General features: G+C 40.3%; 1 protein-coding gene across 1 annotated transcript in view; it reads left to right on the top strand.

The window, feature by feature from the left end:
- The first annotated feature begins 3,620 nt into the window (after positions 1-3,620).
- The window catches only part of LOC120056750, a 34,522-nt gene continuing 25,061 nt past the window's right edge, over positions 3,621-13,081 (top strand). Inside the window, exon 1 of the mRNA XM_039004957.1 lies at positions 3,621-3,784. Coding sequence (XP_038860885.1) covers positions 3,623-3,784 — 162 coding nt within the window. The 5' untranslated portion in view covers positions 3,621-3,622. The remainder of the gene's footprint in view (positions 3,785-13,081) is intronic.

The following is a 13,081-nucleotide window of genomic DNA, read 5'->3' as shown; positions in this document are numbered from 1 at the left end:
TACTTTTTATATTCAGAAAGTATGTTTGTGAATTTTTTGGGGGGGGACACTTCTGTTGTCTCAATGACAACATTGTCAATGACAACATTGTTCCACCTGAGCGAGTCTGACCACAAGTCAGAGACCACTATGATGACACCAAATGTGTTTGATGGATCGCGGGAAAAGAGCAGGAATATACTTTTTTTTTAGGCTACAGTCCGAGCTATGTCTTCCAATGGTGCGACTGCTGTCGGCATCCAAAGATTATCCAACTAGAGTAAACGATGAAAAATGCTCACATGCGTAGTGCGGATTACAGCCTATGGAATAAAAGTGGGTATTTTATTGCGCCATCTAATTCATGCTGATAAAAAATCCATAGGCCTAATGGACACATGCTCAAACTCGCACACTTTTGATAGACTTAAAGGGCCAATCTGTAGTTGCTACATCAGTTATTTTACTTTAACATTTTATATATATATATATATATATCCATTGATTCTTGAAGAACATAACTTATAAATGCCTCATGAGCTTAGTTCAACTGTCACACTACATGAGAACCCAAAATATAAGCTTGTCTTTAATGTTTGTAAACATTCTAAATGTAAACATACTGTGTATCCTCATAACATGGTTAAAACAAGTTTGATATCATGGATGGTCAGTCCTTGCATCCATAGCTTTGTCTATTAATCTGAGACTGGTTACATTTCTCAAGGCCCATCCCTCAGCTTTTTACCAAAACAGAGACAGGGTGTCCATTTTGTTATTGTTTCATATGGATTTGCCCTTTAAACAGCTGCATATTGTCAAGATATCAAAATGTCACCAACTAAAAGGTAAACAATAGGCCTATAGCAAATGCAGCATATGGCATTCATTTTTCACATGTAAATAGCACTTTTCAGTAGTGCTCAAAACATGCCATTCCATGAGCGCAGCATTTATTTTTCAACTCGAATCAATGAGCCCAATCAGTCCTCCATGACAACAAAATCATAAACAAGAGAGTAGGGCTGGCTAATAAGTCCTATTCTTGAAGCTCAAGGGGTGTAACATTTATTGGAATGACTGGAATTCTGATGGACTTTGTTTTTTAATGTAATGATATAATTTAATCGTATTATTATATGTAGTAGAAAGCGATGGGTTAGAAGAAGCCTACATAACCAACCCATAAAGTAAAATGTAACATCCATATATGGCCAGCTATGTAAACTTTAACAATGATTTATCCTGCAATAGATCTCATCTTCTAATGCCTCTTAAGGGGAAAGTAATCTAAAAGTAACTGAATGTAATCAGATTAGGTAATCCAAAGTTACGTTACTGACGATTTGGATAGGTAACTGTAACGGGTTACATTTAGAAAGTAACATAATCATCTCCAGACCCACCATAAGTGAAAATTGTGTTTTTCTATGATCTGTAGTAACAAAGACTAGATGTGATTCCAATGACAGCATCGGTGTCCATTGTGTGATTTTTAAATAATTTTGATTATCTACTAATTTCTTTAACCAGGCAAGTCAGTTAAGAACAAATTCTTATTTACAAAGACAGCCTAGGAACAGCAGGTTAACTGCCTTGTTCAGGAGCAGAACGACAGATTTTTACCTTGTCAGCTCGGGGATTTGATCCAACAACCTTTCGGGTACTGGCCCAACACTCCAACCACTAGGCTACCTGCCACCGCTAATTGGTTTATTATGTTATTGGAAACACTTATTTTCCATTTTATTTTACTACAAACATAGACAAGTGCCATTTTCACATATGTTGGGGTGGTGCTGAAGATGATGAATATGAAGTTGAACATTTTAAATTTAACTTTAAAACACATTTCATCCTAGCAAAACGAGGTCACAACCATAGAAATATTACTAAGGTGGTCGGAGCCCAGTTGATGTTGGTTCAGTGCAAGGCCCTGATCACATGTGGAATACTATTCTGGTTGTTTTCAGCTTTTGAGTGTGAACCTGGGGCTTGCTGCTGTGTGGTGATGTGTGTTTGCATCTGTGGCTTGGTCACATGGGTGTTCACAACCCACATTCAGAACATTTGAAGACCGGAGGACAGTGGTTCATTACTAGTATATTAATTAGAAAACTGATTGATTAGATGTGGCTTAATTTCTTAATCTGACAGAATTGATGCTTGGCAGTGAGTCCTTGGCAGGGATGTCCAATCTGTTTCCTGACTGTCAAGGTAAGTATAAGAACAGAGGAAGTGGAAAATCGAGTACACTTTTGGTTGTGTATTTAGCATAGCAGTGTGATGTGGATAAGGAAGTCCCTATGTTGTATAAAGTCAGAGATTAAAATATGCTTGTGGCAAAGCCTTAACACCCCCAACAGTCATTGAAAATCAAGGGAGTTTATAGATATAACACTGAGCCAGGCACAGCTTTAGAGTTGTGCGTGTCACTGGAGAGGGGATGTGTGTGAGGAGAGTAGGCTATTCAAACAGGCAATTCTGCCTAAGGTGGGCAGCCTCCTATAAGTCCTACTTGTAATCGGGTCATTTACAACCGGAAAAGCATTGGAACTGAGTTCTGCCATCTTTGGGCACAATGAGCTACAGAATTTCAAATCAACCCCTGCTCATTATGATACACTGGCCAAGTATAGGGAAATACCTTAGTTGATCTCAATGCTTTGTGGTGTTTAAGTTGTCTGGTGGTATGTCTTGCTCCTTGTGGGAATTAATTAGTAATTAGAATCCAAAACATTTTATAGAGATGAGAATGTTACTTGCTTTGATGGAACAATAACAAAATAAATAGTTGTCCTTGCCTGTTTCATCAATCAAGTTTTATCATTGATTTACTTGTCTTATTGAGAGAGATATCAAATCTTTAGAAATGGAATCAATGTGGTTCAAATGTGATGTGCTCTATGCCTGGATAATTTACATTACAGCGTACACAAATGTCATTGTGTGCATTAGGTTATTTTATTTCATGTTTAGATGTCATCTCCATCAGACTGCAAAATGAGGAAAAACCCAATACATTTGTAACTAGGATTTATTCTGAACTTTTTAAATAGAAACACGTATTTGTGATGTTAGCTTCTACAATAAAGTATTTTAATAAAAAATTCCTGTTCCTCCGAAATGCATTTTATAATTTTATTTTCATTGGTTTGGTCTCATGATTCATTGACAATGTTAAAAGCTTCACATGCAGTAATTCAAGTTGGTGTGTATGAACTTTTGCATTTGAAAAGCTCCTGTCACAGCCAACCTGCACGGTACACCTGCAGATTTCAAAAAGCCTTACTCGCGCGCTCAAACGAGTGTTTGGAATAATAGCGAGGAGAGCATCACCAACGGATTTTTATCGGAGAGATTACGGTTTCCCTCACATCTCATAGCTAGCTCTCTAACGTTAGCTACATTTACCCTATTTTTTTCAGAGAAACATTGAAGAAACGGTAGTTATATATAGAAGATACAAACGAAAATGTCTTGAATTCAACATCTAGTACGTTTTTATGATGAAGATAGATTACATTAGCTAAAGAAAGCTAGTTAGCTAACTAAATTAGCTAACTAGCTAACGTTAGTAAAACAGATAAATCCTGGTTTTCTGGCGGATTTTTACAGATACCATACCAACTGTCCCTTAACAATGGGTTTCGAGGAAATGTACAATATCAAGGAGGAATGCCCGACAACCGTTTTGAAAAAAAATGAGGTCACCATCATTTCTCCGAAACAGAACATTGTACGAATATGGAATTTATTCATCGCCCTAACATCGTTGGTGGCTGTGACAGTGTCTTTATTTGAGGTAGGCTAACGTTAGCTATGTTCTTCCTTGTAAAATATTTATGTAGCTATGTTGCTGTCAGTATGGAGCACTACTGTTATATTGGATCACTCAAATATGGTATCCTTCCGCGCGACAGGCCACATTTAGAGTAAGGATTTCAGATCAGTCCAGTGTATGGGTTAGTGCTGCGGCTGACTCCCTTAAATACTTCCACCTCTTAATCTTTCCGGCTTATTCCAGAGAGTATTTGCTTAGTAAGAGCTTTATGTTAAGAGTGTACAAACGCAGAAGTATACCCGCAGCTATTCAATAGCTTGGAGCAGCTAGCTAGCTAGCCTCTCCATCAGGGTGCTCTGCTGCCCCCCCCCACTCGGTTTGGCTCATGCCAGCTATCTCGTTTGGGTTTTGTCCCTGTTTTTATTACTTGTGACAGTGTACAAACCTTGGCGATACTCTGTTTTGTCGACCAGTATTGCGGCGCTGAGGGGTTGTCTGTGTGACTTGTCTGTTCACTGTTCCCTTGGAAACTCACATCTCAGCTGTATTACACTAAGGGTTTGTGTGTAGCTGTGTGTACTATAGTTCTGTTGCACTTATTTACAGTACAGACAGTAACTCTCCTGGTTTTCCTTGGAAATGTACTTTTCAGATATATACACTGCGGCATTGTACAGTGTGTAGCTGGGTTTAGTATGTTTTTTCTGTTGCTCTACTTTACAGTACAGACGTAACAATAGTAGTTTCCATTAAACTCACATTACAGCTCTATTACACTTCTGTTTGTCACACAGTGCGTAGCTGGGTTGGTGCGTAATAGTTTTCTGTTACACTACTTTACAGTACATACAGTAACTATGCTAGCTAGTTTCACTTGGAAACTCACAGCTCATATCTATTACACTGAGGATTTCAGTGTATATCTGGGTTAGCTATTATTATCTGACCCTGCTGGTCATCTATGAGAGGACTTGTCACCCCTCAGAGCCTGGTTCCTCTCTAGGTTTCTTCTTAGGTTCAAGCCTTTCTAGGGAGTTGTTTTCTATCCACCATGCTTCTATATCTGCATTGCTTGCTGTTTGGGGTTTTAGGCTGAGTTTCTGTATAGCACTTCGTGGCATCGGCTGATGTAAAAATGGCTTTAGTAATACATTTGATTGATTGATTGAGCTATAGTTCTCTTACACTACTTTACAGTACAGACAGTAACTATCCTAGTTTCCCTTAGAAACTCACATAACAGCTAGATGACACTACTGGTCATACGCAGTGTGTAGCTGGGGTTGCCATATGTTTCTGTTACACTGCCCTTTTCTTCACACAGAGAGAAATGTAATTTTCCAGTATGGCGTTTCGACCTTGAGAAATGCAAGGTGTCCCTGCCCACAGGCTTAGACTGTGTCTAAGAAGGGTGACAGTCGGCAGTCATCCTGAGGTGCTTGTCGCTGGCATTGGCAGCTTCTCACAGGCCCAAAGGCCAAACTGAGAGCGGCAAGTGGAGTCCCCATGGGTACTGAACACAGTAATGGAAGGATACAAACTCTATTTCTGATGCCGGCCACAGCTATAGTTCTGGTGCCTTTTAATGTCTCAGGGTCTTCTGGTGTTGAAGCCCTGGTTGACTGAATGTTTCCGAATGAGTTCAGATGAAAAGTGTTTCAACCTACATCCTAACCCCTCATTCTGGCCACGGGTTCTGTCTGACAGACACATTAATCGGCCATTACAATTGTCCACATATGCTCCTCTTTCTGTTGCGGGTGAACTAGGGGCTTCCCTTAGTTTGTTGTGCACGGCTAGGGCAATGGACACTTACTTTTCACAGACCGAGCCAATACGAAAGCTTTATCAGTTTTGTTTTACTATGGTGAGAGAGTTCTGGGCCACGGCCTATCCGACTGGGCTCTCACATTGCGTTATGGACACTGTTACTGCAGCATTTTGGCTGGCCTGCCGGCTTTTGCCTTTGGTGGCACATTCTGCTGGATGAGTAACTGCCTTACCTGGACGATTAAATAGTCTGCCCCATCCAGGGAACATGCCACAACGGACACGAGGACCCTCTTGAACCACAGAGTTCTGGGCCTCACTGTAAACGAGGAGAAGAGTCACCTGACCCCCTCACAGAAGGTGATCTACCTTGAGATGTCCTTAGACTCGACTTTCATGAGGGCAACAAAATCCTATCCTACCTCAACCATTTCTATCTTGGACGAGCCATGTCGGTGTTCGAGTAACTGTTGGCACTTTGTCTACTGATGGTGGCTTCACTGTTGGTTCCACTAGGCATTCTCCATCAGGCCACTTCAGTGATGGCCGGCATCCAAAACAACACAGACACAGTCAACTGTTGGTGCTGAGTGCATGTTTTGCTATCCCGCTCCTTCCTGATCAGAGTTCTCCGCAGAGAGCTGGTGTGCCCTGACGCTCTTTGATGGGTTGGGGTGCCATGTTCAGAGGAATGGCGTACACTGGAGCACGCCATGGAGTGGTCAACAATTCAATGTGTTGGAGCTCAGGGTGGTTCGCCAAGCTCTCCAACAGTTCCAGCCCAACCTAGTAGGACAGCATTTCCTGGTCCAATGGCTCAGGAGCTCTTGCCATGGGCCCAGAACTGCTTGGCATTACTGCAAGCAGCACATATCCCCGGGGTCCTGAACAATGCAGTGGACATGCTCTCGGACACCCTCAGGTGGTGCTCACTCACGATTGGCCGGCAACAAAGCTTTACGCGTTCCCACCATTTCCCCTGATCACAGCTACGCTAGACAGGGTCATCGTGATGGGCCACCAGTGCCATCACAGCAGCAAGATTTGTGACCTGTTGCCACAAGAAAAGGGCAACCAGTGAAGAACAGACACCACTGTAAATACAACCCATGTTTATGTGTATTTATTTTCACTTTTGTACATAATATTACATTTGAAATGCCTTTATTATTTTAGAACTTCTGTGAGTGTAGTGTTTACTGTTCATTTTTGTTTATTTCACTTTTGTATATTATCTACTTCACTTGCTTTGGCAATGTTAACATGTTTCCCATGCCAATAAACCTTGAATTGAATTGCTCGATAGCTCCATTCTGGCCGAGACCACCAAAGTGGTCTGTTGTGCCTCTTTTCAGGGACCCCATAGCAGCTGCCCCTGAAGCCTGACCTGCTCTTTCTGGCTCTGGATACACAGTGGCACCCGGACCCGCACCGCCTCCATCTTCGGGCTTGGCCTCTGAGAGGTGTTAGTGGACCAGTCTTCAGGACAATGTGGTGAACACATTGCGGAGCGTCATGGCTCCTTCTACCAATGCGTCATATCAAATGTGGTGGGGCATATTCTGTACCTGGTTGTGAGTGTCATATGTGCAATCGTTCTGACGGTTTTCACAGTTACTGCTCGATGTGGGCCGAGCGGCATCCACATTGAGAGTGTATCTAGCTGCTTTCTTGGCATGCCATGACGACGGCCATAGCTCTCCAAATTTATAAAGGGAAATCAACGTCTCTGTCCAGCAATGGTCCGCTCGGGCCCCTCATTCTTGCCGAAGGTCCTGTCTGATAGACATGTGAACCGGGCCCTTACATTTGTCCGCATATGCCTTTCTGCTGTGGGTGAGCTGGGTGTTTTTCCCCAAGTGTGCTGTGCCCGGTCAGGGCCCCATTACACAGACACAGGCAATACAGCAGTCTGATCGGTTTTTCGTTTGCTACTCTCACATTGAATTGTGGAAACTATTACTACAGCATATTGGCTGGCCAACGGCCACTGACCTCTTCTGTAGGGATGCATTCTACTAGAGGAGTAGCTACGTCGTGGGCCCTGCTCCGAGGAGTTCCTCTCAGTGACATTTGCGCCTCGGCCAGTTGGGCATCGTTTCTAGGTACTATCTAGTCAATGTGGGGCGACAGGATAGCCTAGTGGTTAGAGCGTTGGACTAGCAGCCGAAAGGTTGCAAGTTCGAATCCCCGAGCTGACAAGGTAAAAATCTCTCGTTCTACCCCTGAACAAGGCAGTTAACCCACTGTTCCTAGGCCGTCATTGAAAATAATAATTTGTTCTTAACTGACTTGCCTAGTTAAATAAAGGTAAAAAAAAAAAAAAATGTTGCTGGTTGTTACTTCTGCTGATTGGGGATGGAGGGGCAACTATGACTGCCCTGAGCTCAGCCCTACCTGGTTATGTGCACTATTGGATCAATCCAATCCTCTTTGTCTGTGATCTACGTAAAAAGAAGTAGTAGTAGAGTTGTAGTGCGAAGAAGTAGAAGTAGTGCGGTGGCAGCTATTTAAGGGGGTCAGCCGCAGCCTCAGCACTACCCAGTACATGGGACTAATCTGAAATCCTTATTTGGAATGTATTCTGCCGCACGGAAGGATACCATATTGGAGTGATCCAATAGGCCACATAACCGTGGGTATATACGTATCCTTCATTTAAGTCTACCACAGTACGAGTCATAATAAAAACCTAGTGGTCAAACACGAAAATGGTTCCAATCGTTTTTCGACCATTCATTTTATCCATAGTGGATTTTAGAAACACTTCGAATAAGTGCTCTGTTTTGTGTAGGCTTACCCAGGTGTGAAGTTTTGATAACTGTGTAAATCTCTCTCGGATAAGATGACTTTTATTATCAATATAATATTTACAATATTTATTATCAATATATGTATTTACCCACACCAAAATTAAATGCTAATTAGCTGATAATGTGGCTATCATACAGAACTACAAATTCCTGTCTCAAGCTTCACATCACTGACCAGTGCCATGATGATCAGGATGAGACTGCCGAATCGAGGCAAAGGTAAGAATATCTGGATTAACTATCTAATGTTAGCTACATTTTGTAATTATTAAATTGGCTAAAGTTGTTTAAATTGACAATTCTGTTAACTGTCTTGGGCAATTTTTCTATTGAAAATGCCTGTTATCTAGCTAGCTAGCTCATGGTTAGCAAGTTAGCAACATTAGCCTGGCTAGATGGCTACATAAACCGTCTATTTGTCCAGCCATTTAAATGCATGAAAAATTCATAAAAACAAGTTTAGCTTTCTTTGGCTTTTATAAACCAACATTGTAGCTTGCTAGTTAACTAGCTAGCTAACTTATATGGTGAAGCTAGGGCTAGGCATTCTTGATAATTCTTGATAGTGTTTGATATATAACGCATGCTCCACTCTCAAGTTGAAGTTGAACTTGTTGACTGATGCCATGGCGGCGGCTGCTAAGAAGAAGGGAGCAGCTGCGAACCAGAAGACTGCAGCCATGGCAGCACTGGTCCACACCTGCCCTGTCTGTCAGGAGAGTAGTATTGGTTGGTACTGTATGTGCCTTTAGGTTCCTCTCCATGTGTAGGCTTTTGTACTGGCCTGTGTGGTACAGTATTTCATATGTGTAGTAGTTTGTTGCATCATATTGCTTATTTTGTCATTTTTGTCTACTTTGAATTCAATCTAAGCCATAGATTGTTTACTTCCTCCATTTTGTACTTGACCTTTATAGATGCAGACCACAACAAAATGCTGTCCTCAATGCTTAAGTTGTATTGTCTATGGCTCAATTTGTGGAAATGCTGTGATCAATCATAATTTTTAATGTTGTGATTCACAGACACACAATGACCACGATTTGAATGCTGCAACAGACGGACTAACATCAAGGGACACGCCTGCACCCCGAGTATGACTGGACATGGGCCGGATATTTGTGACATCGACCTAAAAGGGGTGCAGAAAGCACACCCTATTTTATTTTTATTCCATGACCGACTATCTCTCTAGCTGCCTCTTATTCCACACTATGCCCTATGGTCCCTCAACTTCGGACACTATAAACCTCTATAAACCTACCCTACCTTCACCCATTTTGCCTATGCTGCTTTCTTCACTTGTTCTTCTCCTGATTTGATAACATCTAGACTCACTAACAATTTTAAGTGTTGCGGTGTACTGTTTTTGCTACCTTTTTCTCACCTGTGTAACGATGTCCGGCTTATTCTGGGGTTAAGACTGAATACAGTGGTAAATGTGCTGCTTACAATTGACAGCAGCAACATGGACCTGTTAAATTGACCAGAAGGGTGTTGATATATCTTTAGGCATGGCTTCCTTGTTTTAAGTCTGTTAAATGTGTTTCTCATTCTGCTGGAGTTGACCTAGTATTTTATATAAAAAAACTACCTCACGCATCCAGTTTTTCCATTTGTAACTCGCCCACCAAAAACACAATATGCTGTTTTACATGTTGTGTTATTTGTGCTGGTCTAATTCCTAAACTGGAAAAGCAGAAGAATCTGTACGCTATTGGATAGTAATAACAGTTCATATGGTGCTCATCAATGCCACAGGTTTGTGGTATTGATTAATAAATCATTGAATGAATACTTAAATTCAGATGTTTATATGTTACGTATAAAAGGCATATGTATGCATTGTTTACTATTTTGATTTCTTTAAAACAATGTAATTGTTGGAGTGCAGGTGTTTGACTTGATTGATGGGTGACTAAGTGCATTCTTGTCAAATAAATATGCTTAATTTATTCATGATTATGGATACATTCTGCAATGAGTTACTCTGGCATTGAATCTGCAACAGAACATGTCAACAAGTTAGTTCTGAATTGCTTTATTACAGTGGTGCCTTCTGACACCATGAATTGAAATAGATTTCACCTGGTTCATATAGTTGCCAGAAATTATAAGCGATTAAATAAAGACCTCCACCGGCTAAAGGAGAAGAGGATCTGGTAAAATAAGGGTGTCGCTAATATCATGTAGGTAGGTAGCAAGCTAACTATATAGCTTCTTTGCAGAAAACTTACCTAGTATTCATGGCACATTATACATATAGTATTCTGTACAAGACAAGACCAAATGCCAAAAAAAAATATGGGACTGTACATTAAAGTGTTCAATATGTCATTTTGGATCAAATCAAATATATTTATAAAGCCCTTCTTACATCAACTGATATCTCAAAGTGCTGTACAGAATACCCAGCCTAAAACCCCAAACAGCAATCAATGCATGTGTAGAAAGAAGCACGGTGGCTAGGAAAAACTCCCTAGAAAGGGAGTCTAGCTAGCTGACAGTAAAGCTAGCTAGCTGACAGTAAAGGTGTCAGCTAGAGGTGACGTGCAGGATTTGTAGTCTTCCATGATGTCTACTTTTATGCTAATATATACTGAACAAAAATATAAATGCAACATGCAACAATTTCAACAATTTTACTGAGTTACAGTTCATATAAGGGGCGGATCCATGGGTGGTCCTTGGAGGGCATAGGCCCACCCACTTGGGAGCCAGGCCCAGCCAATTAGTTTTTCCCCACAAAAGGGCCATATGACAGACAGAAATACTCTTCAGTGTCATCAGCTGTACGGGTGTCTGGTCTCAGACGATCCCGCAGGTGAAGAAGCCGCATGTGGAGGTCCTGGGCTGGAGTGGTTACACGTGATCTGCGGTTGTGAGGCCAGTTGGACGTATCATGTTAAATTCTCTAAAATTACGTTGGAAGCGGCTTATGGTAAAGAAATGAACATTCAGTTCTCTGGCAACATCTCTGGTGGACATTACTGCAGTCGGCATGCCAATTGCACGATCCCTCAAAACTTGAGATATCTGTGGCATAGTGTTGTGTGACAAAACTGCACATTTTAGAGTGGCCTTTTATTGTCCCCAGAACAAAGTGCACCTGTGTAATGATCATGCTGTTTAATAAGCTTCTTGATATTCCACACCTAGCAGGTGGATGGACTATCTTGGCAAAGGAGAAATGCTCACTAACAGGGATGTAAACAAATGTGTGCACAAAATTTGAGAGAAATAAGCTTTTTTGTGCGCATGGAAAATTTCTGTGATCTTTTATTTCAGCTCATGAGACATGGGACCAACACTTTACATGTTGTGTTTATATTTTTGTTCAGTATATATATATATATAAGTCACCTTGTCCGAGAGAGATTTACACAGTTATCAAAACGTCACGTCAGGGTAAGCCTACACGAAACACATTCTAAAATCCACAAAGGACAAAATGAATAGTGAAAAAACTATTGGAACTATTTCCGTGTTTGACGTTAGGTTTTATGGGTATTTTATGACCCGTCCACTGTGGGGCTCAATGTTACCTTGCTTTTAATGTGTGTAGCTAGCTAGAATAACGGTAGCTAGTGATCAGGGCAAGTGCTGTGCTACAACACTACAAAGTCAGATTTAAAGGGGCAATCTGCAGTTGCTACATCTATTTTTGGACTTATAAATGAATGATATGTACCCATTGATTCTTGACGAATATAACTTATGCCTCATTATCTTAGTTTAACTGTCGTAACCCATCAGAACCCAAAATAGGCTGTAGCTTGTTTTTTTCTCTATTTGTTAACAAAGTACCCTGTGTGGCCTCATCATGGTTAAAACTAGAATTTTGATGTCATGGATCGTTAGTCCTTGCATCCATAGCGCTGTCTATGAATTTGAGAGTGGTTAAATTTCTCCAGCAAAATATCAATTTAATTCTTATCAAAACATCATTAGACATGTATATAATATTATAAAGAAATACTGATATTTTAGCACAATTACAGTACATTTGCATATTCTGTCAAACCAAAATATATATATTTTCCCTTAAATAATAATCTGCAGCTTTTCTTTTCAAAGGACAACCCACACTAGAACTAAAAAGCTGATTTACCATCATTTGAATATAGTATAATTTAGTTTTTAGAAATGTTAAGTAAATATATTTTTTGTCATATTTATGTGGTAGAAACGACTGCTATTTAAAGGGCCGGTACACCCAGTATTTTAATATACTTAATTTTATCGACAAAAGTGATCCATTCATTGATCCTGAGAGACAATGACAAAAAATACGGTTTCGTTTTCTTTATTTTCTTACCTCACATCCAGCATTAGAGCATCGCTACTAGAGAATCAATAGGTGTGTTAGGGCTTATGGTAGGATACCTAGAAAAGCATGCCCAAATCCTCCAAGTCTCTTTAAATCAAATGTTATAGCAAACCAAATACCATAATAAGTTGCACATATAGAATATTGGAGTATATTATAGGAATTATATAATATTTCCTGTAAAATAACATTTTCTTCTGAGAATACACACCAATACAGCACTATGTGTACATATAGATGGTTAGCTGGTTTCTGTATTACAGTTCTACCAAGTATTCATTCAACTGAAATACTTTTATGAGCTGTTTTGAATGCAACTAAGCATATATGTAAGGTAATATTGATTGTAAAAAAAAATATATGCACTATATCATAAAAAAAAAAAAAATGATATATCATATAAGG

The sequence above is a fragment of the Salvelinus namaycush genome, chromosome 12 (assembly GCF_016432855.1).
Source record: "Salvelinus namaycush isolate Seneca chromosome 12, SaNama_1.0, whole genome shotgun sequence".
NCBI classification, from domain to species: Eukaryota; Metazoa; Chordata; class Actinopteri; order Salmoniformes; family Salmonidae; genus Salvelinus; species Salvelinus namaycush.
The sequence above is the reverse complement of the archived record's forward strand: the minus strand, read 5'-3'. Positions and strand labels throughout refer to the sequence as shown.